This window comes from Hyaena hyaena, unplaced genomic scaffold (assembly GCF_003009895.1).
Source record: "Hyaena hyaena isolate Hyena2069 unplaced genomic scaffold, ASM300989v1 scaffold_1, whole genome shotgun sequence".
Lineage (NCBI taxonomy): Eukaryota > Metazoa > Chordata > Mammalia > Carnivora > Hyaenidae > Hyaena > Hyaena hyaena.
In genome coordinates this window covers 5,145,582-5,170,079 of record NW_024080633.1, presented here as the reverse complement: position 1 = coordinate 5,170,079, position 24,498 = coordinate 5,145,582, and the positions used below count along the sequence as shown (strand labels likewise).

Below are 24,498 nucleotides of genomic sequence, written 5' to 3'. Positions count from 1 at the left end.
AAGTAACTTTAATGCATTTTAAATAGCTCGATGGGGTGGGCAACTATTACTGTCTCTCATTAGAGAAGTCCCTTTTACTAGTGTGCTTTCTATGTACCTGTAGTTGTGCTAAGCACTCAGAGTGCATACATGCATTGAAATCTACAGCCAAAGCCAGAGATTCTCTACTGGGGGCACGTGCGCACACACACATACACACACACACACACACACACACACACAAGCACTCCCTCTCCCCTTCTACCCCCGTGGCAACATCTGAAGAGTTGTCATCACTGGGGGTGGATGCCAATTGCATCTACTAGGTCAAGAACACAGACACTGCTACACATCCTGTAAGGCATCAGACAGCCCTACACAGAAAGAATTCATCTCCCCTCAAATATCAATAATACTGAGGCTGAGAGATGTTGTCCTAGACTCAGGCATCACTGAGAAATGCACTGCATCACCCTGTCATAGACGGATGATAAAATGGACTCTGACTCGTAGAAAAGCAGGGTGACCTGCTTGTAATCACCCAACTAATAAATAGAAGAGCAGGATGCAAACCACAACTGGCTGAAAATTCCCGAGACCTGAGTTATTTTATAATGTTTGTTTTCAACCGTTCTCCTTCAAGCACAGCCTGCAACTATTGACTCTTCAATTTAAGGGCAAAACTGGCCAGAAAAGACTCTCAGATCTCCCAAAGATTTGTCAACTGCCCTTTGTACAATCAATCAGAGCCACCTCCCAGTTCCTCTGATACTTGGTTAAATATTTATCCAACTGCCTTGCAGGGATTTGGGTTAAAGAGCTACTCTGTTTCTGTGAGAGGGATCATAAACCTGATGACAGGGTTAAGATTCTCCCAAAGCAGGTGTGGTCAGATGTGGAGGTAGGGACCTGTGGGAGTGATGTACCCCAGGGCCAGTGTGTGATGGGCAGCATCCAGATGGAAGGTAACTCAGTGTCGCAGTCAGGGGTGGCTATGCCAATGGCTGTCAGAATAAGAAGCACACCCACAGCCAGTCTCAGAGAGGCCCCTTAAGTCTGCCACCCATCAGGTGTGAGGCTGCTGCTTAAGCACGTGTCTCTGTATATGGTCTAAGCATGGTCTTACGAAGTAGTCATTCTTATCCCCATAGTCCCATGAGGAAGCTGCAGACCTGAAGTTCAGGACTTTGTTCTGAGTCACTTGGTTGTCAGTGGTAAAGATGGTTTCAAAACCTGGGCAGTTTGTTTCCATTCTGCAAGGCTGGCTTCCTCGTCTTTTTGTAACCTGATTCTACCCATAGAGCTACATGGGATCTCTCATACTCCTTCTGTTTCCTGTTCCTTTCTTCTGGGATAGGAGATGAAGGAGGGAAGGGTGTATTCACCATGTGGTGGACTTTTCCCTGTATTTCCTAGAAAAGAATTTAAAGAAGCTATCTTTCCCCCCTGCGCGAGTCCTGTAACTTCCCATCCATAAGAGTGGATTTAGATGTCGAAGGAGTGGCCCAGTGGGTTAAGCATTTGACTCTTGGCTATGACTCGCGTCGTGATCTCGTGGTTCATGGGTTTGAGCCCTGTGTCAGGCTCTGTGCTGACAGTATGGAGCCTGCTTGGGATACCGTCTCTCTCTCTCTCTCTGCCCCTCCCCCGCTCACACTCTCATTTTCTCTCTCTCTCTCTCTCTCTCTCTCAAAATAAATAAATAAACACTAGATGTAGGTTATGCTGACCTTATTCCCACTTGGGAATGGGGGTAAGGTTGGCTTGAGCATATAGCAATGGGGCTAATAGGAAGAGGGAAATGGTGGAGGCAATAGCTTTGGAAAAAGCCCTTGAGACTGTTGGCCTTGTGGTTGACCTGGTGGTAACCGTGAGAACCAGCTGAATCAGCAAAGGAGGCTGTGGCTTGATGAATCAGACGTGGAGCCAAAGTTCCAATTCCAGTTCTAAATGGAGGGCCAGTCGTGTAACTCTTCTGAACCTTGATTTTCACAGCTGCGAAATGGGGATACTAATATTTGGCAGGGTTATTCTGGTCATAGATCTGATAGTACCCAGCAAATGCTTGAAGCATAATGAATGCTTCATAACAGCTATTAATATTTATTAAATATCTACTATATGCCAGGTACTGTTCTGAGAACTTTAACATTAGTTCTAAAGGTACTTACTTAATGGTCACAACTGCCCTGTGAGGTAGGTTCAACTATTATCCTCATTAACACTATTTTAGAAGAAAAAAAATCAAAGTGCAGAGAATTTAACTGACTTACCCAAGGTCACAGAAAGTGATAGTAAGAGCTAACTCTTACACAGAGTTTTCAGTAGGCACACAAACCCTTGGATGTTCAATGCAGAGTTATAATAGCCAAAAACAACACAAACACTTGAATGCTCAATGCAGAGTTATAATAGCCAAAAACAACACAAACACTTGAATGCTCAATGCAGAGTTATAATAGCCAAAAACAACACAAACACTTGAATGTTCAATGCAGTGTTACTCACAATAGCCAAAAACAACGCAATGTCCATCAAGTCATAAATGGGTAAACAAAATGTGGTCTATTCATACAGTGGGAAATTACTCAGCTTTAGAAAGGAATGGAGTTTGGGGGTGCCTGTGCCTGACTGGCTCAATTGGAGCAACATAAGACTCAGAGCCCCACCGTGGGTATAGAGATTACTTAAAAAGAAAATCTTAAAAATAAATAAATAAACAGGAATGGAGTTCTGATTCATGCTACAACATGGATGAACCTTAAAACTATGAATGCAAACAGATTTTGGAGTCAGAAGAGAGGGTAGGGGAGCTCTGGCTTGCTTAAATTCTTTGGGAGAAGAACAGAAGCATTTATAAAGGTTTTCGTTAAAACAAGTTTTGTTGTATAAGGTATAGCCCTTTCTTCTATCTTTGCACAAAATCTTTAATGAAATATATTCTGAAGATCTGAGCCAATCTGAAGTTGGCTTTGCTTTGCGGGGGGGGTGGGGAGGGGAATGCAGTAAAATGCCGTAAGTGTTGATTCAACATGGTATGAAGGATGAGGAGTGAAAGCTGTCCACAGGGTCCTGAATTACAGAAGGGTGGAAGGAACAGGTATTCAGGTTCAGAGAAAAGTAAAATGGAATAGGAAATTAGGTACATTTGCTAAGTTGTTAATCAGAAATAATTAAAGTTTGACATCTAGAAAGAGCCAAACTGGGATTGTAAAATGTGCACTTATCACCGCGGTGGGAATTGGTGCCTTGTTGCTTAAACTGAATCGGATGTTGACAGTTCCTCAGGCACTTCTACCTCAATATTGGAATTGAAAATATTGGCCAAATAAAGTTGAAATTTAAAAAGTAGAAAGAATTAATGCCTTGCCAGGAAGGATGTCTGTCTGGGAGTTAAAACTACCAAAAGATACCCACTAGGAATGCTTGGGAGGCCTGTGACAGAGTGAGCCTTGAAATGCACAGCCCATGTTGAGTGTTAGAAAGAAAGTTCAGCCCTATAGTCTCCCCTTCCACCGCCACCACAGCCCTCCCTCCCCCATGGAAATGTAGATGCTCCTCCATCCACTTTTGAAGAGACCTGGACAGGCCCAGAGGTATTTGACCTGATATCAACCCAGGTGTACTTTCCTATTGCTATTAATGGCAAATTCCCACAAAACTAATGGCTTAAACAATAAAAATGTATTAGCTTACAATTCTTTTTTTTTTCATTTTTTTTAATGTTTATTTATTTTTGAGAGAGAGACAGAGTGTGAGTGTGGAACGGGCAGAGAGAGAAAATCTGAAGCGGGCTCCAGGCTCTGAGCTGTCAGCACAGAGCCTGATGTGGGGCTTGAACTTGTAATGGCAAGATCATGACCTAGGTTGAAGTCATACATTTAACCATCTGAGCCATCCAGGCGCCCTGCAGTTCTGATGGTCAGAGGTTTCACCGGGCTAAAATGAAGGGCTATGTTCCTCTGGGGTCCCCAAGGGAGAATCATCAGTTCCCCCAACTTTTGCCACTTCTAGAAGCCTCCTGCATTCCTTTGCTCCTGGTCCTTTTCTCCATCTTCCAATCTCTCTCTGACTCTGACCCTCCTGCTTCCCTCTTATAAGGACTCTTGTTTCCAAACCATCTAGATAATGCAGGACAATCTTGGCATTTCTAGCTCTTTAACTCAATCGTACCTGCAAGGCCCCCTTTGCTAGCTAAAGTTACGTATTCCAGGTTCCAGGAATTAGGATGTGCATGCATTTGAGGAACCACTATTTTTTTTTTTAAGTTTGTTTATTTTTGAGACAGAGAGAGACAGAGACGGAGTCAGAGTGCAACCAGGGGAGGGGCAGAGAGGGAGACACAGAATCCCAAGCGGGCTCCAGGCTTGGAGCTGCCAGCACAGAGTTCAACGCGGGGCTTTAACCCACAAACCGCTAGATCATGACCTGAGTGGAAGTCGGATGCTTAACTGACTGAGCCACCCAGATGCCCTTTCAGGAACCACTATTTTGTCTACCAAAGTAATTACCTACTCAAACCAGCCGGAGACACTTCATTGGTGATTATTTGCTCTGCGGCAGTCCATTACTGGAACCGATTTATCAGCTGCAGCCCAGCCCCCGCTGGCTGATGTAAGCTTCCCTGATAAATCTACACCACTGAAATTCCTGTCATGCAGAAGGTGGCGGGGTACCAGGCTCATGACAACCTGATGGGTCAGGGCTCGGTGAGCTCCTTTGGAGGACAGTTATTAGTGACTGCTTGCCTCTCTCTCTCTCCATGACCCCTGCTTCAAAATGAGAAAAAGACAAGGGCGGAATTCCCAGATAAGCACGTTTTCCACAATTGCTTTTATATTAACGTTGCCAAGAGACGCATCAAATGGGCATCACGTTGGATGCTAATTTCTATGGATTGGTTATAACTCTCCTGATCTTGTGTTACGTTCTAGCTCCTCATCACTCTTCTCAAACTTTCTATCACCTTCTCAAACCTTCTATCACCTTCTCAACATATTTTCCGTTGTTTCGCAAAACTCTTGTCAGCCAAATGCAAGATTTCCTTATTTTGTTTTCTGCTGAATTTCTCTGCTCCTCCTCATTGGAGGAAACGATAAGCACCATTTAAGAGCTTTGCTCCTATATTGTAGAAACACCTGCCCTATGAGGTACATATGCTTCCCATATGTTCTGATTTCTTACCACTGCCTCAACAACTTTATAAAATACCTTAGGTGGCTTCTATGTCCTACAAATGAACTTCATTCTAGAGTTTCTTTGGGACATAAGGACTTAAAGCTGGATGTGATGAAGGAAGACTCCATACATCTTGGCAACTGATTAGGTGGGAGAAAGGATGGAAAGGCAGAGGGAGAAACAAATAAAAGAAAGCTCAGGGATGTCTGGGTGGCTGCACTGGTTAAGTGTCTGACTCTTGATTTTGGCTCAGGGCATAATCTCATGGTTTGTGAGTTCAAGCCCCACATCAGGCTCCTCACTGACAGTGCAGAGCCTGCTTGGGATTGTCTCTCTGCCCCTCTCCTGCTCTCTCTCTCTTTCTCTCTCTCTCTCAAACTAAATAAATAAACTTAAAAAAAAAGAAATCTCAAAACTCTGAAATTCAAAAGAATGGGAGAGAAACCAAAAGAAGGGGAGCAAACTTTGAATCGATTACAACTTTGGTTTCAGTTATGTTGACTCGGTGATCACAGAAGATGATGAAATGGAAATAGTGATGCTAAATGTAAAGAATTTTCACTCCACCATAAGAATAAGAGTGAAGGTAATGTAATTTATTTTAATACTCAAGTCTCCCTCCAATAGAAATATATGAGGAAAGAGAACTAAGCCTTGGCTTAGAAAAAGCATTAGAGGACAAGTTGAAGTGCATGAATGAGCATGCTCTGTATTGTAAATTCTTCATTCCCTCATTCATTCATCCATTTTCCATTCATTCTCACACTTGCATTTCTTCATTTATTAATTGAGATGCTACAGGCCAGACACTGGGCCCATAGCAGGTAGTGTGTGTATTAGCGATAACTAAAGTAATATCTTCTCAATGAATAAGCTGTTCAAAGTTGAAGACAAAGAGAGAAAAGAGAAAAACTTTGACAGTGTGCCAAGGAGCTGGCAATGATCAGTTATTTCAGTAAATATTTGTTTAATGAGTGAGGCAAGGAGCATGTGAGAATTTTTCAGAGGTACCAGGCTATGCCAAGGGAAAAGGTGAGGTTTCCACAGAAGTAAAAGTGTTGAAGGCTAAGTTCAGAAAAAAGATAAGGCTGAAATGTTGCAAATGTGTTTTCCCAGGATTTGTTCACTTCAGCAAGGTAGCAAGAAATTGGAACTACTTCAGGGTTCTCATACAAGTTAAAATATCGTATTCATTTCTGTTAACCACGTTAGCCTTTCTCTCCCCATTCTCTTTCTCCTTCCTCCCTCTTTTCCTTCGTCCCTTCCTTGCTTCCTTTCTCCTCAGGCTAACCATCAGCTTAGTAACACACATTCACATAGCTAAGTTCAAGGAGGTTGCTGGGTTAAAGCCAATAAAGGGAATATGGTGAACAATGATAACTGCCTAGTCCATACAAAGAACCTCACCCCCAAAAAACAAATAAACAAAATAAAATAACTAGTGAATCCTTCATTTAAAAAAAATCTTGTTTGGAACCAACTAATCAAACAGTGAAGAGTGGTGTTCCTCTATTTGAAAGCAGGATCCTGAAGTCCAAGCCCGCACCTCCTTGGCTTCCCTTTCACTCATGCAATGGCCTGAAAGACAACCTCATGGATGTTCCCAAAACCAAGTCAGGATCTAAGGAACCCCAGTTTGAAAATGTCTGTTGTAGGCGCCTGGGCGGCTCAGGTGGTTAAGTGTCCAACTCTTGATCTCAGCTCAGGTCTCAATCTCAGGGTCATGAGTTCAACCCTTGTGTTGGGTTCTCAGCTGGGTGTGGAGCCTACTTTAAAAAAAAAAGAAAGAAAGAGAGAGAGAGAAGGAAGGAAGGAAGGAAGGAAGGAAGGAAGGAAGGAAGGAAGGAAGGAAGGAAAGAAGGAAAGAAGGAAAGAAGGAAAGAAGGAAAGGAGGAAAGGAAAGGAAATAAATGAGAGCGCCTGTCCTAGAAGAAAGGATGTGATATAACATACATGGTCTTGTTTATGAAAGGGAGTTTGTTAAATCCTGGACTCAAGTTGTTGACTATCTGTTCTTTGAGATGGAAAAAAGTGAGTCATCAAATGTCACACCCTTACCCAACTGCCTTGAGATTGCAAAATGTTAAGAAGGATCTTATGGAAAACACCAGTGGGCAGCAAACAGAGGTGTGGAGCTGCATCAGTGCCAACAGTGGGGACATTTGCCTACTCATTTTACGAGTGTGCCCAGTTCAAAGAGGTTTGAAAACCGATTACTAGAAACTGTATGTGGGATTTCCTCTCCAAATCTAGGAAGCTTATGTGTTACGAAGATATGTAAACCCCTAAATCCCCAGTAATGAGTAAAGAGGTAAGCGTTTGTACATGAAAGGATTTGAAAGCAAAGGTTTTATTGTATTAAGATCAACGGTAAACATACAATTTGACTGATCATGATCCAGCCCTGCAGGAGCCTGTCCTGCTTTCTTGTTTGGTCCACAAAGAATGCAACAAGCCACATCTTGCACAACAGGCACCGCACAACCTTGTGGGGAAAGGCCAACTCACCTGCCATGCTGCTGATGTTCACCAGCCTCCCCTTGGATTTCCTAAGAAGAGGCAAAAATGCCTTTGTGACCTCCACGGCCCCAAAGAAGTTCACAGCCATGCATTGTTTGTAGTTAGTCATGGGAATGAGCTCTCCGTCAGCTGGTAAGCCAATGATTCCAGCATTGTTGACCACAGCCCACAGTCCTGAAGACAGAAAGGAATGGCTTTAATATCTCATGATGCTGAAGAGCAGGAGGATTTTTAACACTTGAAGCTCCAGAGTCTAAAGGGCCTCTTGAGATTTAGGATCTAGGCAGATCACTCAAACTCAGACCTCAATCTCCTCGAATACCTAAAACCACCTACTTTGGGCGGGGTTGTGTGGAGAGTAGATTTGAAATATTAAGCAATGGTTTTTTGGAGGTATTTTCTTTTCCTTCTGACACTTTCCTACATCCAAGCAGCTAGATATTTGCTTTATCTGGGGAGGGAAGCCACAGGAAAGGGGAGTGTAAGAAGAGCCCTACTTCATGTTTCTGCTTTGAAGGAGTGTGTAGAGATGGAATAATATCCTGACGACCATGCAGGATGATATACGAGCCTGTCTTCCCTTTTCCCTAAACTAGAAAAGATCTCCTAATCCAGGGAAATGGGAAAACTGGAGAAGTGCCAAGGGCTAAGAAGATTTCAGAATCTCTGAGCCCAGTCCCTTCCCCAACCAGCCTAATCTTGTTGATTGCATCACAACCACCAGGAGGGCTTGTACAAACAGATTGCTGGGCCCATCTCCAGAGAATCTCATTTGGGGGTGTCTGGGATGGACCTTGAGCATCTACATTTCTGACTAGCTCTCACGTAGTGCTGATGCTGTAGGCCTGGACCACACTTGGAGAAGCCCTGTTCCCAAGCAGTGGTTTGCAACCTTGACTGCACATTAGGATCATGGCGGGGGGGAAGGGGGGGTAGGGATGCTTTTTAAAACCCCCAGTGCCCAGCCACATCCCAACCAATTAGATCAGAAATTCTGGGATGGGGAAGAGAAGGGACTTTGACGTTAGTAGTTTTAAAAATTTCCCTGGGGATTCCAAAGTACAAGCAAGCTTGGGAACCACTGCCCTAAATGGTGGGAAAGAGATAATCCCAAAACTCCAAACTCCTATAGCAGAGGTGAGTGACCTGGGTCCTCTTCACCTGGGAGAAACAGAGGTGACAGAATGTGGGGTATGTTTATTCTCTAAGTTCCCTGAGCCTCAGCCTGGTTTAAAACAGTGGCTCTCAAGATGTGGTTCAGAACCAGCAGCAACAAATGGGAACCTGTTAGAAATGCAAATTCCAGAATCCCACTTCAGCCCTGCTGGATCAGAAGCTAGCGAGCAGAAATTGTTTTTGAATCTCAGCTTCTGTGACAGGTTATCCCCTCCAAGTGATCTCAAGCGTGAGAACCTGTGTACAGAAGCCGAAAGAGCCTCAGTGCTAGCAGACACAAATGGCAGGAAGTCCAGCCCTAACAGTGTCTTTTTGATGGCATCAAGAAGGTCGGTAGCAGCCAACTTGCACAAGGACTGGACAGATCATTGGACACCTCAGCAGGGGTCAGAGTGAAGCATTGATGAAAGATGAAATGTCTCCTCCCTAGGAATTTAGACGCTACCCTGGGGACATGAGGTGAAGCTCAAGTTGAAATGGTTTGCACCACGCGGTAGAGACATGGCTCAAAGTAGATACAGAGCTGAGTTGCAGAAAATAATGTCACATTTCTCACACACTTGAGCTGGGGGTCTGACATTTATACACAGTCTTGATTGGGAGCCTTAAGTGAGATGATGCCTAATGTAGTAAGAGCTCAACAGCTATTATGAGGATGATGGTGGTGGAGAGGACGCCTCTCCTGAATTCATTCAGCCTGATATACACCTTGGACAGGCAACCTGCAGGCAGCAGCTTGAGAAGGTACTAGAATTGGAGTCACCAAACTTTTTCTAAAAAAGGCCAGATCGTGAATATTTCCGTTGCAGGCACTGCTGGTTCAGCTCTGCTACTATAGTGGAAGAGCAGACACAGACTTCAAAGCTCCACTAAAGCTTGATTTATGGACATTGGCATTTGAATTCCATATCATTTTCATCTGTCAAAATAATATTCCTCTGATTTTTTTCAACCATTTAAAAAATATAAAAACCATCCTTAGCTCACAGGCCATACAAAAACAGGTGGCAGATCTATATAATGTTCTTTAAATGACAAAGTTAAAAAGAGAGAGAGAACAGATTTGTGATTGCCAGGAGTGACAGATGAGAATATGGCTCTAAAAACCTTGCCTGAGAGAGCTTGGTGGTGATCGAATAGTTCTGTGTTTTGATTGTGGTGCTTTTGTACAAAGCTGCCCACATGCATGCATGCGCATGCGCGCGCGTATGCGCACGCACGCACACACACACACAAATAGCTGGTGAAATACAAGCTCTGTGGCTTATACCAATGCCAGTTTCCTGGTTTTGATATTGTACTGTAGTTATGTAAGATGTTAACATTGGGAGAGGCTTGGCAAAACACACACAGGACATTTATTTGTGACTTCCTGTGAATCTACAACTTTTTCAAGATAAAATATAAAACAGAACAAAACAGGGCTATAGTTTGCCAACTCCTGCCATAGAATTTTAAGATGGCTGATAAACCCACTATACCTGTGGGTCATATTAAGTTTTTAAATAATTAGTATCTACTTATATAATAATATATTGTGTAGGAATACAGCACAGTGACAGCCCTCTTACAGGAGCTGAGGTTTCCTCATTTGTCTACAGGCCCCAGAGGGTTCTTCAGGAAACTTCCTTCTTGGTGATTTTAAACTTCTTGTTTCACTGCTTCATTTCCTCTTTGAGTTGAGAGGCTGAGGTTGAGAGAGACCTCAAGGAAAATGGGCAGAAGGCATATTGGCAATTGTCTCAGAAGAGGATTGCTTTCCAGAATTCTGGCCACAAAACAGCATGGGCTTGGTCGTTGGAAAGTGTAGTTACCACATCCCTTCATCATCCCTGGACACTGGTGTGGTATTTCCATATTTATAACCCATTGCTTTATTGTTCAATATGGTCAATACTGCCCCTCTGGGTCTCACTAGAGGGGTCTGTATCAAATACCTCCTTGAATAAGACACCATGAAGTCCCCTTCATAAGAGGGACAAAGTCAAATCTCTGATACCACAAAAGACCAGGCAAGGAAGGCTACTTTTCTAGAAAACAACCACACATTGTTAAACTTGCTGAAAATTAATCCCTAATAATAAAAAATCCATTTTTCTCTCCTCCTCTCACTTCTTAGATGTCTACTGAGTATTTGTTATATGCCAAGGACTGTGCTTAGTGTTGAATGAATGGAAAATAAGAGCCCTTACTGAATGCCTGATGCATGTAAGGGACTCTTCTGTTTCCTATATAACTACATCTTCAACCACCAAATGAAGCAGATAATATTACTCTTTTTATGCTATAAATGTCTGCAGTGAAGAAAATATAAGCAACAAGTACTTGAGGCCTCCATGCAAAGCCTGAGGGGAGAAAGCAGAGCTAAGAAACAGAGACTCAGCCCTGATGACATTGTTTAAGGATTCAATACGCCTGAAGCTAACAGGTCTTTTCACTTACGCAAATACATTCCTTTATACATTAGCAATTTTGAACTGGGTTTGTGCCACTGGAATCTGAAAGAATCCTTATGGGAACATGTTGTGATTATCAAGGAACCTCCTGGTGAGGAGCGGGAGATGGACAGATATTTGTAATCAGTAAGGCAGGTATGTACAAGGTATAACAAGTGAGTATCCAGAAGAGGAAGTGAATGATATAACTTGGATCACCAGGAAGATCATGTAAGAGATGTTATGTTTGAGCCGGTGGGAGTAGAGTCTGCAGTTGGACAAAGTCAAGAGTGTTAGAAGAAGGGAGTAGAGGCAAGAAGGAAATTTTGGTAAGAGGAAGTTGGATGTACAAAGACATGACACATTTAACATATTCTACTCCGGAAACCAATCAGAATTTACCGAGTAGACCAACAGGTATTGCAGATTAAGGGTTTGACAGGGGGCATTATCCTGAAAACCTTCAAATCATCGTGAGGAGGTTTAGAGTATATTTGGTGGTGGATAGAGAACCACTGAACCATTCAATGAGACTGAACATGACACCTCTCACAGGCCTGGCTCGTGGGAGGAACCCAAGACATGGAGGCTCTGTATGTCCAAGGGTTTATAAGAGATGAGTGACATTATAAGTTGCACGCTATGAAGATTACTATTTGGAAAGTAATGAGGAGGGAAAGCCCTGTTGCAAGGAAGCTATTGCGGGGGGGCCCATGTGGGAGGTGAGGGCTTGCACTCAGTCTCATCGCCTGGAGATGAGAGAATGGGGCTGGGCTGATGAAAACCTAGGAGACAGAACTAAAGGACTGGGGGCCAATAGAATTCGGGAACTGAGGGTAAGCCAAAGGTCTAAGTGGCCCCCAGTCTGCTGTCTTGGATGACTGACCCTGAGGCAATGCCAGCTTCTGAGCTGTGGAATGCAGGAGGGTAAGCTCATTTGCAGACTGGCAACAGGGTAAAAAATAATGAGGTCAGGTTTTGACAAATGGAGGTGGGATGTCTGGCAGACAATTTTATATACATAATAGGTCAAGACGTTGAGAAGAGGGCTAGGCTGGTAATATACGTGGAAGGGACTGGCATACATCTCAGTGTTTCTCAGCTCTGGCAGAACATTAGCATCACCCACGGCGCTTTCAAATGTACTGAGGCCTGGGATCCCTGAGTGGGATCTTCATTACAGCTGACATTCTCAGCAAAAGGACAGCAAGAGTAGCATCCCCCTTATTGAAGGGTCAGCTGAGTCGTTGCCTGTAGACACCGATTTGATTGGTTGGGGGAGGGGTTCCCAGGCTGGATGGGCATCATGAGCGTACCATTTGTGTAGTCACAGAGTACCCTGTACTTCTTAGCTTCATGCTTGTTTTAATTCTCTGCCTAGCATCGTCTTAAAGTCTTAATCATTTTTTTAACAAGGGGCCCCACATGGTTTTCATTTTGCCCTGGGCCCTCCAACTCATGTAGGTCATCCTGGGCCCAAGCATGGGTAGTTTCAAACAATCCCCAGGTGATTGTAATATGCAGCTGGTGAGCGCCAGGACAGAGCAGCTGAGCCCAGGAAACATGGAATGGGAAGTTTGGGGAAGGAGCCCTCAGAAACAGTCACATTCTATGGGGGAGGGTGGAGGAACGGGTTCATGCAGGAGAAGCAAAAAAACAGAGAACTAGGGAGGCACTGGGGGGGCTGGAGACCTCAAAGCCAAGCCAAGGGAGGGTGGTCAACACATTTAGAATACTGCAGATATATGTTAACTAACTTGGATTTAAATTAAATAAATAAATATGCAGCTTTCTTGTTTTGGTAGAACTATATCTCACTTTAACCATTGAAAATTTAGCATCTAAATGGAGTTGGGGTAGAAGTATAAAATATACACCAGATTTCAAAGATTTCATTCAAAAAATGTAAAATACCTCTTTAATAACTTTTGTATTGATTACATATTGAAATGTTAATATTGTAGATATATTAAGTAAAATGGTTTATTGAAATTTTAAAAAAAAGGGGGGACACCTGGGTGGCTCAGTCAGGTAAGTGTCTGACTCTTGGTTTTGGCCTAGGTCATCTAATGGTTTATGGGTTTGAGCCCTGCATCAAGCTCTGTGGTAACAGCACAGAGCCTGCTGGAATTCTCTTTCCCTCGCTCTCTGCTCATATGGTTGTTTACTATGTCTCTCAAAAATAAACAAACATTAAAAATTTTTTTCATAAAAAAATGAAATACTGCAGAGAGGTAAAGAGCTAAGTGTTCAGAATGATACTTATTAGCTCAGCCAGACCAGTTGGCCAACACAGGATTGAAGGTGAAGAAAGGGACACAAGTCTAACACATGTTATATTCGTGGGAGGTTAAAAGCAATGGAGGTGTGGGCATGAGGGTAAGTAATGGGAGAGTGACCAAGCAGACGTTGGGCAAATGGGTTAAAGAATTCAAGTTCTGTGAGGATGGACCTTGCCTCACTCATTCATACTATCTTTGTGTTTGCAAGAGGCCGTGGTATGTGACAGGTGCTCAGTGCAGGTATCCTCAGGTGTGGTCAGCAGCCAGAATGGACTAGGGGGCAGTGATAATTAGAGGCTGGAACCAGTGTTGGTCACTTGCTAGGAGGGTGAGAGGCAATTGAAGGGTGGGTAGCTAAAGGCAGTACCTCTGTTCTGCACCTTTTCCACCACTTTGCTGTGGGCGTCTTTTATCTGCTGCGGGTCGGTGATATCCATCTGGAGCACGGAGACACGCTTGGAGCAGGTTCTTCGCAGTTCCTCAGCTCCAGGTCCCTTTTCGTTTAGAACTCCCACAAACACCGTGAAGCCAAGCTTGTCCAGATATTTGGACAGAGCATGGCCAAATCCAGAATCGCCACCTGCAAGGGATTAAGGTGATACAAAGTGGGCTCAAACTCAGATGGCCGGAGAAATTACTTAATAAGGAAAACATTCCATGCTATGGAAGATTGTCCATGTTTTCTGGAGAGAGTGGCACTTGAGGAAGTTTCTTTATCTGCTAAGTGGAAAAATGGGCAGACAAGCCAAAACAGATGCATTTCTCTGTATAAAAAGAAGAAAAGTAAGGTAAAACTCAGAGTGGGGGCATAAGTGGAAGGGGAATTTCTGATGGAGGGATGGCCCAGGGGTGGCTGGTGGCCAAATAACCGAGGAGGTGAAGACACCTAATGGAAACTTTTCTATTATCTCTGCTGGATCACATTTGATGTAGCCTCCAACACTCCGTAAAATCTTCAGTGAATCATTCACTACAAACTACTACTTTACAGTTGGTTTTGGGCTTTAGAGATATAGCAAAATGTCAGATCCTGCTTCCACTGTGGACACAAGTCAGTAACAAGAGGCTTCCCAGTCCCTTCTAGGTTATGAAAGATGATGGCTCATAGTCACCTGCACTGCTCATGTCCTCAGAGCTTTTCCCTCGTGATAACCTTCTCCCAAGGAGTTGAATAGACAGCAACTCTAGAAAGAAGCTTGCAACAGAAACCAGATAGAAAGCCCTAAGTGCATCACTTTGTGGAAATAAACAGATGACATAATAATATGTAACATACCTCTCATACTTTGAGATGGGAATTTACCCAAACAAGTCTGCAGGACATTATGGACCCTGGAAAAAATGGCTTTATGTCCACAAGTGATAGATACCTGAAATTCTGAATGAAGGCAACATGGATGTAAAATCGCCTGTTGAGCCACAGCAGAATAAACACCCAACAGTTAACATGCCTCTAAAGCTCTAAAGGTGAGAAATCGTCTTCACACTGGCTGTGTCAGATGGTCTTTCCTATAGACCTTAAGGGATCTTTCTTATCAGGAGTCAGGGGCTATAGTCAGGTGTCTACCTTAGAATTGGAAAATACGAGAAATCAGAGAGCACACTAACAATTGACTCAAGGAACAATATGTCAGTGATCAGAAAAAACATCTTACTTCCAACCTAACAAGAAGTGTCTGGAATCTGAACAAAAGTGTCACTGTTCCTAAGAAGAGGATGATCACCTAGATCTACTCTAATGATCATACATTAGAAGACGAAAGGACAAACTCACCACCAAAAAAATCAAACAACCCCATTCAAACTGGAGCAGAGGCACTGAATAGACAGATTCCCAAAGGAGACATACAAACGGCCAACAGACATATGAGAAGGTGCTCAATACCACTAATCTCCAGGGAAATGCAAGTCAAAACTACCACAAGACATCCTCTCACACCAGTTAAAATGGCTACAATCAAAATGACAAGAAATAACAAGTGTTGAAAAGGGTGTAGAGAGGAAGGAACACTCATGCACTGTTGCTGCAAATGCACATTGGTGCAGCCACGGGGGAAGCAGCATGGAGGCTCCTCAAAAAATTAAAAATAGAAATACTATATAATGCAGTAATTCCACTATTGGATATTTACCCAAAGAAAACAAAAATATTACTCTGAATAAATATATGCATTCCTATTTTTATTTCAGCATTATTTATAACAGCCAAGGAAGAGACAGTAGCAATTGAGGCAGATACAAGTATCTGGGCCATGTGGCAGATCTCACCTTGGTGTAAATTAGCATATGAGAATTATGAGTCTTCTAAAATATAATAACATATGTGTGTAAAAGTTTTGTGAGTCCAGTGAATGTGGCTTTGCCCTGTAGAAATAGACCTGCAGTTGGACAAATTCAACTTCTGAGTCAACTATGCTGAAACCAGCTCCTGGACAATGTCACGTTCAACAGATAGGGGCAAAGCATGCAACCCCTCCCCGGAAACCCCAGATTTTACTGGTGATCAATACTATCTTGCAAAATTATTCTCCAAATGTCAACAGTTGAGAATACCTTTCCCATTCTACACATGGGAAAACTGAAAAGGAGAGGGACCAGTGTCACCAAGATAGTAGGGATGGACTTAGACTCTTTACCAGAGCCTAAATCCAAGTCCATGACTCTTCATTATCCTGGACCAGTCACCTTCTCCTTTATCTGTATAAGTAGAGAGGGAGACATGGGGAAGCCAAGTCCAGAATGGTCCACTTGTGGCCCAGCAAGGAAGGGTATGATTTTCCTGAAAATAACTAACTTAGAACTGGAATAGAATGAAGAGTGGATCTGGAGCTGGGTTATACCTGCTATGGTGGGTGAGGTCAGATGTTCATGGAGGACCTCTCTCATTGGTGATACACCATACCCTGTGCTTCTGCTTCACGGTCAGCATGACCAGACATATTGGGGCCATGAACTTCCAAGCTTTCAGTTCCCCTGACAGATTTTGGTCATAGTAGAATGGGAGTATCTTCCTTCTCTGCACAGAAAGAACCATTCTGTGGTGCAGAGATGAAGGCTGTGGCCCTGGGTTCCATGCAGCAAATAAACACCCAGCCAGGGTATGTACAGAGGGAGGTGAGAAAGGGTTGTCCACCCAAATGTCTAGCAACAGATGAATAAGTAAACAAAATGTGGTGTATCCATACAATGAAATCTGATTCAGCCATAGAAGGGAATAAAGTTCTGATATGCACTATAGCAATGGTGAATCTTGAAAACATTATGCTAAGTGAGAGAAGAAGGAGACATGTTGATACTCACTGCATGTTCTCTGAGCAGAGAAAACTCTGGAAGAAATTTTTGAAAGTAGGGCCTTTAAAAAATTATTTATTTATTAAGTAGGCTCCATGCCCAACATGGAGCTTGAACTCATGATCAAGAGTCTCATGCTCTACTGATGGTGCCAGCCATGCATCCCTGAAGGTAGTGACTTTGACAAGTTAATGAATCCAGGATCTAACTCTCTCTAGAAAGTTCCTAGGAAGAGCATGGCATATAGTAGATACAGGCAAACTTCATAGATTTTGTGGGTTCAGTCCCAGACTGCTACAATAAAGCAAGTCAAATGAATGTTTTGGTTTCCTAGCACATATACAAGTTGTGTTTACACTATGCTGTAGTCTGTCAAATGTACAATGGCATTAGGTCTACAAAACGATGTGCATACCATAATTTAAAAATGCTTTATTGCTGGGGTGCCTGGGTAGTTCTGTCAGTTAAGTGTCTGACTCTTAATTCCAGCTCAAGTTATGATGTCACAGTTTGTGAGTTTGAGTCCTGCGTCTTTCTTAAAACAAGACAACAGGAAAGCTTGCCACATCAACTGACTCTTCCTTTAGAGAATGATTTCTCTGTTTCATGTGATGTGTGACCACATTTTACCCACAGGATAACTTTTTTCAAAATTGGAGTCAATGCCTCTCAAACCCTGCCACTGCTTTGTCAATTCAGTTTATCTGTTAAATCCTCTGTTGTCATTTCAGCCATCTTCACATCATCTTCACCAGGAGTGGAAACCACTTTCACAAAAGACCACTTTCTTTGGTTACCCATAAGAAGCAACTTCTCATACGCTGAAAGTTTTATCATGAGAGGACAGCAATTCAGTCCCATCTTCAGGTTCCACTTTTTGTTTGTTTGTTTGTTTATTATTTTTGAGAGACAGAAAGAGAAAAACTACAAGCCAGGGAGGGACAGAGAGAAGGAGAGACAGAGGATCTGAAGTGAGCCTGCACTGACCACAGTGAGTCTGATGACAGCACTGGGGCTTGAACTCACGAACCGTGAGATTGTGACCTGAGCCGAAGCTAGACGCTCAACCGATTGAGCCACCCAGATGTCCCCAGGCTTCGCTGCTAATTCTGGTTCTCCTGCTATTTCCACCACATCTGTGGTGACTTCCTCTACTCAAGTCTGGAACCCCTCAAAGACATCCATAAGGGTTGGAATCAACTTTTTCCAGACTCCTGTTAATGCTGAAATTTTCACCTCTTCCCATGAATCACAAATGTTCTTCATAGCATCTAGAATAGTGAATCCTTGGGGCGCCTGTGTGGCTTAGTCAGTTAAGCGTCCGACTTTCACTTGGGTCATGATCTCACAGTTCATGGGTTCGAGCCCTGCGTCAGGCTCTGTGCTGACTGCCAACTCAGAGCCTGGAGCCTGTTTCAGAGTCTGTGACTCCCCCTCTCTCTGACCCTCCCCTGCTCACGCTGTCTCTCTCTCTCTCCTAGAAATAAATAAAACATTAAAAAAAATTTTTTTTAGAACAGTGAATCCTTACCAGACGGTTTCCAAATTGACTTTACCCAGATGCATCAGAGGAATCACTATTTATGGCATCTTTAGCCTTACAAAATGTATTTCTTAAACAGTAAGACGTGAAAGTCAGAGTTACTTCTTGATCCACGGGCTGCAGAATGGATGTTATGTTAGCAGGCATGAAGACAACATTAATCTTATTATACCATCCCTATCAGCGTTCTTGGGTGACTAGATGTGTTGTCAATGAGCAGTAATATTTTGAAAGGAATTTTTTTTTCCCCTGAGCAGTGAGTCTCAACAGTGGGCTTAAGATATTTGGCAAACAGATGTGCTGTCACACATGCTTTGTTGTTCCATTTAGGGGACACAGGCAGAACAGATTTAGCAGAATTCTTAAAGGCTCAAGCATTTTCAGAATGGTAAGTGAGCACTGACTGGCTTCAACTTAAAATCGCTAGCTACATTAGCCCCTTGAAAGAGAATCAGCCCGTTCTTTGAAACTCTGAAGCCAGGCATTGATTTCCCTTCTCTAGCTTTGAAAGTCTTGTTGTTTAGTGAAAATCTGTTGGTTAGTATAGCCATTTTCACCGTCTTAGCCAGATTCCAGGATAACTTGCTGCAGCTTTTGCATCAGGGCTTGCTGCCTCACCTTGAGCTTTCGGGTTATGATGACAGCCTCTTTCCTTTACGCCTCACGAACCAAGGTCTGCCAGATTCAAGCTTTTCTTCTGCAGCTTCTCTGCCTCTCAGTCTCCATGGAACTGGAGAGAGTGAGCACTTTGCTTGGGATTAGGCTTTGGCTTAACAGAATGTTTGCTCTTCTATCCAGACCACGGAAACCTTCTCCAGATCAGCAGGAAGGCTGTCTTGCTCTCCTCACATTTGCATGTCTGCTGCAGGAACCCTTTTGATTTCCTTCAGGAACTTTCCCTCTGCATTCATAGCTTGGCTAAATGGCACAAGAGGCCTGGCTCTGGCCCATGTCGGCTTTCAACATGCCCTTCACCCTGAGCGTAATCACTTCTAGCTTTTGACTTAAAGTGAGAGATGCGGGGCTCTTCCTGTCACTTGCACACTTAGAGGCCAGTGTAGGGCTCATAAATGGCCTAATTTCAATACTGCTGAGTCTCAGGGAACAGGGAGGCCCAAGGACTAGGGGAGACAAGGGAAAGGCTGGTCTGTGAGCAGTCAGAACACACACAACACTGACTAAGTTTGCTGTCTTCTATGGACACACTTCGTGGCACCCCAAAACAATAGTAACATCACAGATCGCTGATCACTGGTCACCATCACAAATATAATAGTAATGGAAAAGTTCGAAATGTTGTGAGAAGTACCAGAATGTGTCACACAGACACGAAGTGAGCAGATGCTATTGGAAAAATGGTGCCAATAGACTTGCTCAACACAGGGTTGCCACAAACCTTCAATTTGTAAAAAGCTCATTATCTACAAAGCACAACAAAGCCAAGGGAGGTAAAAGGAGATGTGTGTGCTGGACAAATGAAGTGATGCTGTATTGAACTTTGCCAGGCCCTGTGATTCTGGAAAAGAGCAAACAAAAACACCCCCACTCTATGTTTCTTAGGGAACAACTTAATGCAAAGAAGTCCTTTTCCCCATGTGACTTGAATAACACTCACGGATGCTCCCCTGACTTACCTATGACAGGGCCAGACCCAGGCCCTCCAAACCTCCATTCATTGCTTCATAAATGACTGGCTGAATTCACCTGTCACCAATGAATCATTTGAACAAAATGCTTGTTAACCAAACTTTGGTGCAGATTCTCTCCTTTCCCCAGGCCCTGGCCCACCCTCAGCCTGAGCCAGTAGACAGCCCCTCCTGAGAACAGGCTGGTCTCAGGGGAAAACCTTCTCTCATCTCCTGTCTGGTGAGGGCAGGCCCGGCCATCCAGTCCCCCTCACCTGGTTCCATCCGGACGTGTTTACAGCCCCCTCTGAAAGCAACATTCTGTTCTTGGTTGAACCCTTGAGATACTTGCAGATCTACATTAAGAGTATTCCCCATACAATGACAGTCCCATCTCCATGCAATAACCCTTTCAAATAAAGTCTCTCCTTACTAAATCTGGATTTGTTTTTATTTGATGGTGAATTAACAAAGCCAAAGTTCATTGAAGGCCATCTGCTTGTTCTTATCTGTAAGAAGGCACAGCACAGAGGCCTGGGTGTGAGCCTGGGTCCCGCCATCCCTACCTATGCAACCCCAGTGAGGTTATTTAACCTCCCTGTGTCAGCTTCCTCATCTGTAAAATGGACTTAATAATGATACCTAAACCAGTTAATATTTGTGATGTGCTTAGCATTGCTGTTCCCAGTAATAATTATATAGATTTTTAAAAAATAAAACCATGATCCTTCCTGATTTTCAGACCTTTACACGCACAAATTGATAGATGAGGAATTTGTGTCTAGTGAGAACCAACTGAACATCTTGGACAGATGCATACTGCCTGAATCTGCCTCTTCCACGGATGAGTTTTGGAGAGTGTTCTGTGTAGTTGTGTGGACCCTCTCCTTCTTCATCTGGGAAGTGGGGTTATTACAATATATCCTTTGTAGGCTGTTGTTGGGAAGTAACACACAGTGGATGTTATATACAAGACCCAACATGTTGTAATCCGCTCTTAATGAGTATTGTGGCTATAACCAGGACATCGTTTGTGATTTACAGTGTTAAAGTTCAGACTGTGCTAGTCCTGAGTCGGTGCAAGTCTCAGAACATTCTTGGGAAAGAAAGCCGCTCCCCGTTGAGAACCCTTGCGTACTCTGGAAACTCAAAGATAAGGCTGGGGCCTTGGGGAAAAAACAAAGTGTCTCATAAGAGTTCCCTAATGATAACCTCTGAAAATAACCACACCCCATATGGATTGCATGTTCACCAAGTTCTAGCCAGCCTCACACATACATACTAACTCACTAAATCCTCCCAACCACTTTGAAAGGTAAATCATTTTAATATCATCAATTACAGAGGAGGAAACCAAGATACAAAAAGAGTTAAATCATTCAGCTGGGACGTGGCAGAGTTAGGTTGGAACTCAAACAGAACTCAGGATATAAACAGCAGGAATATAAAAGATTCAATTCTTTGGGGGCACCTGCTGGCTCAGTTGGCAGAGCATATGACTCTTGATCTCAGGGTCATGAGTTCAACCCCCACATTGGGTGTACAGATTACTTTAAATAAATAAATAAAAACTTTAGAAATATTCAATTCTTTTAGAGCACAGGACTTAGCACTTAGAAGATGGTCAATAAAAAGAATGTATTAACTAAATGGGCATTTAAGAAGACATTGGAATGTGAATGCTTTCAGAACAGAGAATCTTGTCATTTGTGTTGATAGTACCTGACTCAAAGTAAGTGCTCAAGAAAACATTTGTTGAATTGGATGTCTACCTCAGGAGAGGGTGGATGAAATGCTGGGGTTGGTTTTAAGCTATGCCTTTGAGATCATTCTTTTCTCTAGTGACCTGGAAATATATCAACTTGGAGCAAGCAATGAGCATGAAAGCCACATCTGTGCAAGATTGGAGTGAATTTGAAATACGGATTCATTCTAAAAATATTAATCAAGTCTCCATGTATGTGCAAAATGGAAACAATATGAATCCCTTTAATTCAAAACAGTTAACAATTGTGTAGTCTCAAAGCTGGTGGGCTCATGGGAACTAGATTTATGCCATTGCTACTGGAAAGTGCTGGATTAGCTGGTGAACAGAGTCCATCATTTGTTCAAATCTTAAATTAAGCAAGTTGTGAATAACTGAAGTTCAGAAGTTCCTTAGGACCACATCTCTTAAATGCAACATACCACCCTATAAAGGTGAGACTGCATATGCTCTTGATTACAAGCTGGTCCCTGGGAAGTGACATTCAATTCTTTTTTTTTCTTCAAGATTTTTAATGTTTATTTATTTTTGAGAGAGAGAATGCAATCTGGAGAGGAGCAGGGGGGGTTGGGGAGGGGGGAAGACAAAGAATCCAAAGCAGGCTCCAGGCTCCAAGCTGTCAGCACAGAGCCGGACTCGGGGCTCGAACCCACAAGCCACAAGATCATAACTCGAGCCGAGATTGAACACTTAACCAACTATGCCATCCATGCGCCACCCCCACTGGAAGCTACATTCAGAAAGAGGGACAAAGAGGGAAGAATGTCCAAACCTGCGAATAGTTTCTGGTTATTATCCAAACATCCTATAAATAATGAAACTTTAACATCAACAATAGGGTAAATAAAAGAAGAAATCCCTATTTATCCTAACAATCTAGCACAACTATTATGGGCTTCGTGTTTTTTCTTCTAGACTTCTTTCTGCACATCATTCTTTAACAATTCCATTTATAGCACACATTAATTTGACAATTAATTTTTAAGTTAATATTAGGTAATCATTTTTACACATTTCTACATTGTCTTCAAAACCACAAACCATTATTTTTCATAACTAGATGAAATTCTCCCTATTAAAATGCAGCAGAGAGGGGTGCCTGGGTGGCTCAGTCAGTTAAGCTTCTGACCCTCGGTTTTGGCTCAGGTCGTGATCTCATGGTTCATGGGTTTGAACCCTACATCAGGCTCTGTGCTAGCAGTGTGGAGCCTGCTTGAGATTCTCTCTCCCTCTATCTCTCTCTCTCTGCCCCTCCCTCACTTGTGCCATCTCTGTCTCTCTCAAAATAAATAAACTTTAAAAAATATACATTTAGGCACCTGGGTAGCTAAGTCAGTTAAGTGTCTGACTTCAGCCTGGGCCATGATCTCACGGTTTGTGAGTTCAAGCCCTGCATTGGGCTCTTGCTGACAGCTTAGAGCCTGAGCCTGCTTCTGATTCTGTGTCTCCCTCTCGCTCTGCCCCTACCTTGCGCTCCCTTTCTCTCTCTCTCTCTCTCAAAAATAAACATTAAAAAAACTTTTATAACAAATAAATAAGTAAATAAGTACAGCAGAGATAAATGGTCAGAGTCTGGACTCTAGAGCTAGGATACCTGGGTTCAAATCCTGGCTCTGCCAATTACCAACCATGTGACTTTGGCCAGTCACTTAACCCCTCTGTGTCTCAGTTTTCTCATCTATAATGTCGAGTGATATTAGCACCTTCCTAGGGTTGTTAGAAGAATTTAAATGGTTTGATCAGTTTAAGTAATTGGCACAAGTCCTGGCACATGGCAGTTACTGTTCAGGTGTTTGTTAAGTAAATATGAACTGTGTTCTTTAACCCAGGCCACTACTTTCATTGGTTGTTTCTAGTTCCTGGAGCCAAAAGAATTGTCAGTTCAGTTCTTATCTTGCGTCATTGGCTCTGCTTTCTGACATTGGTCCTCCCATTGCCGGTGATCTCTCGGACCAATAGCAGCTATAAGTAGAGCTTATACTCTTAGGGTATAAGCTTAGGGGAATAGGCATCTTTGGATTTATTGAGGGCTTTTCTTCTAGTGGAATTTCACTTCTAACGGTGGAATTCACAAACACAAACTGAAGATCTGCTATGTATCAGTAAGAACATGATCTGAATATGTGTTTTGCTTGCACAAGGTGTTTTTTTTTTTAATGTTTTATTTATTTCTAGGAGAGAGAGAGAGAGACAGCGTGAGCAGGGGAGGGTCAGAGAGAGAGGGAGTCACAGACTGAAACAGGCTCCAGGCTCTGAGCTGGCAGTCAGCACAGAGCCCGACGCGGGGCTCAAACCCATGAACCGTGAGATCATGACCTAAGCGAAAGTCAACGCTTAACCGACTAAGCCACCCAGGCGCCCCCACACAAGGTGTTTTGTATAAATCTAAACTGACACTTAGAATTAGGCGATTTCACCTGATAGGCCAACTCCAGGCCTGCATTCCAATCAGGTACCCATGAGGAAGCTGAGGACCCCAATGGCTGCTCCCTGCCATGGGTCATGCTCTCAGACCAGGGATCCACGGTGGGCATGCACCGCTCCCGCCTTCCTAATGATACCTGCCCCACACCTGTAGCCTTGTGAGCCCAAGACCCCAATGTACTTTGTCCCACTTACAAAGGTCATCTGGATCCAGAGATGCTTATCTTGAAACCTGTGAAAAACTAAGAAGGAAAAGACTTACTCCTCCCTTGTTTAAGAC

At 43.2% G+C, this 24,498-nt stretch overlaps 1 protein-coding gene across 2 annotated transcripts in view; it reads right to left on the bottom strand.

Moving 5' to 3' along the window:
* The window catches only part of HSD17B2 (hydroxysteroid 17-beta dehydrogenase 2), an 83,135-nt gene that overhangs the window by 27,527 nt on the left and 31,110 nt on the right, over positions 1-24,498 (bottom strand). For both annotated transcript variants that reach the window (XM_039223757.1, XM_039223818.1), the window contains 2 exons: positions 13,938-14,150; positions 7,666-7,851 (listed from right to left, as the gene is read on the bottom strand). In XM_039223757.1, coding sequence (XP_039079688.1) covers positions 7,666-7,851; positions 13,938-14,150 — 399 coding nt within the window. The remainder of the gene's footprint in view (positions 1-7,665; positions 7,852-13,937; positions 14,151-24,498) is intronic.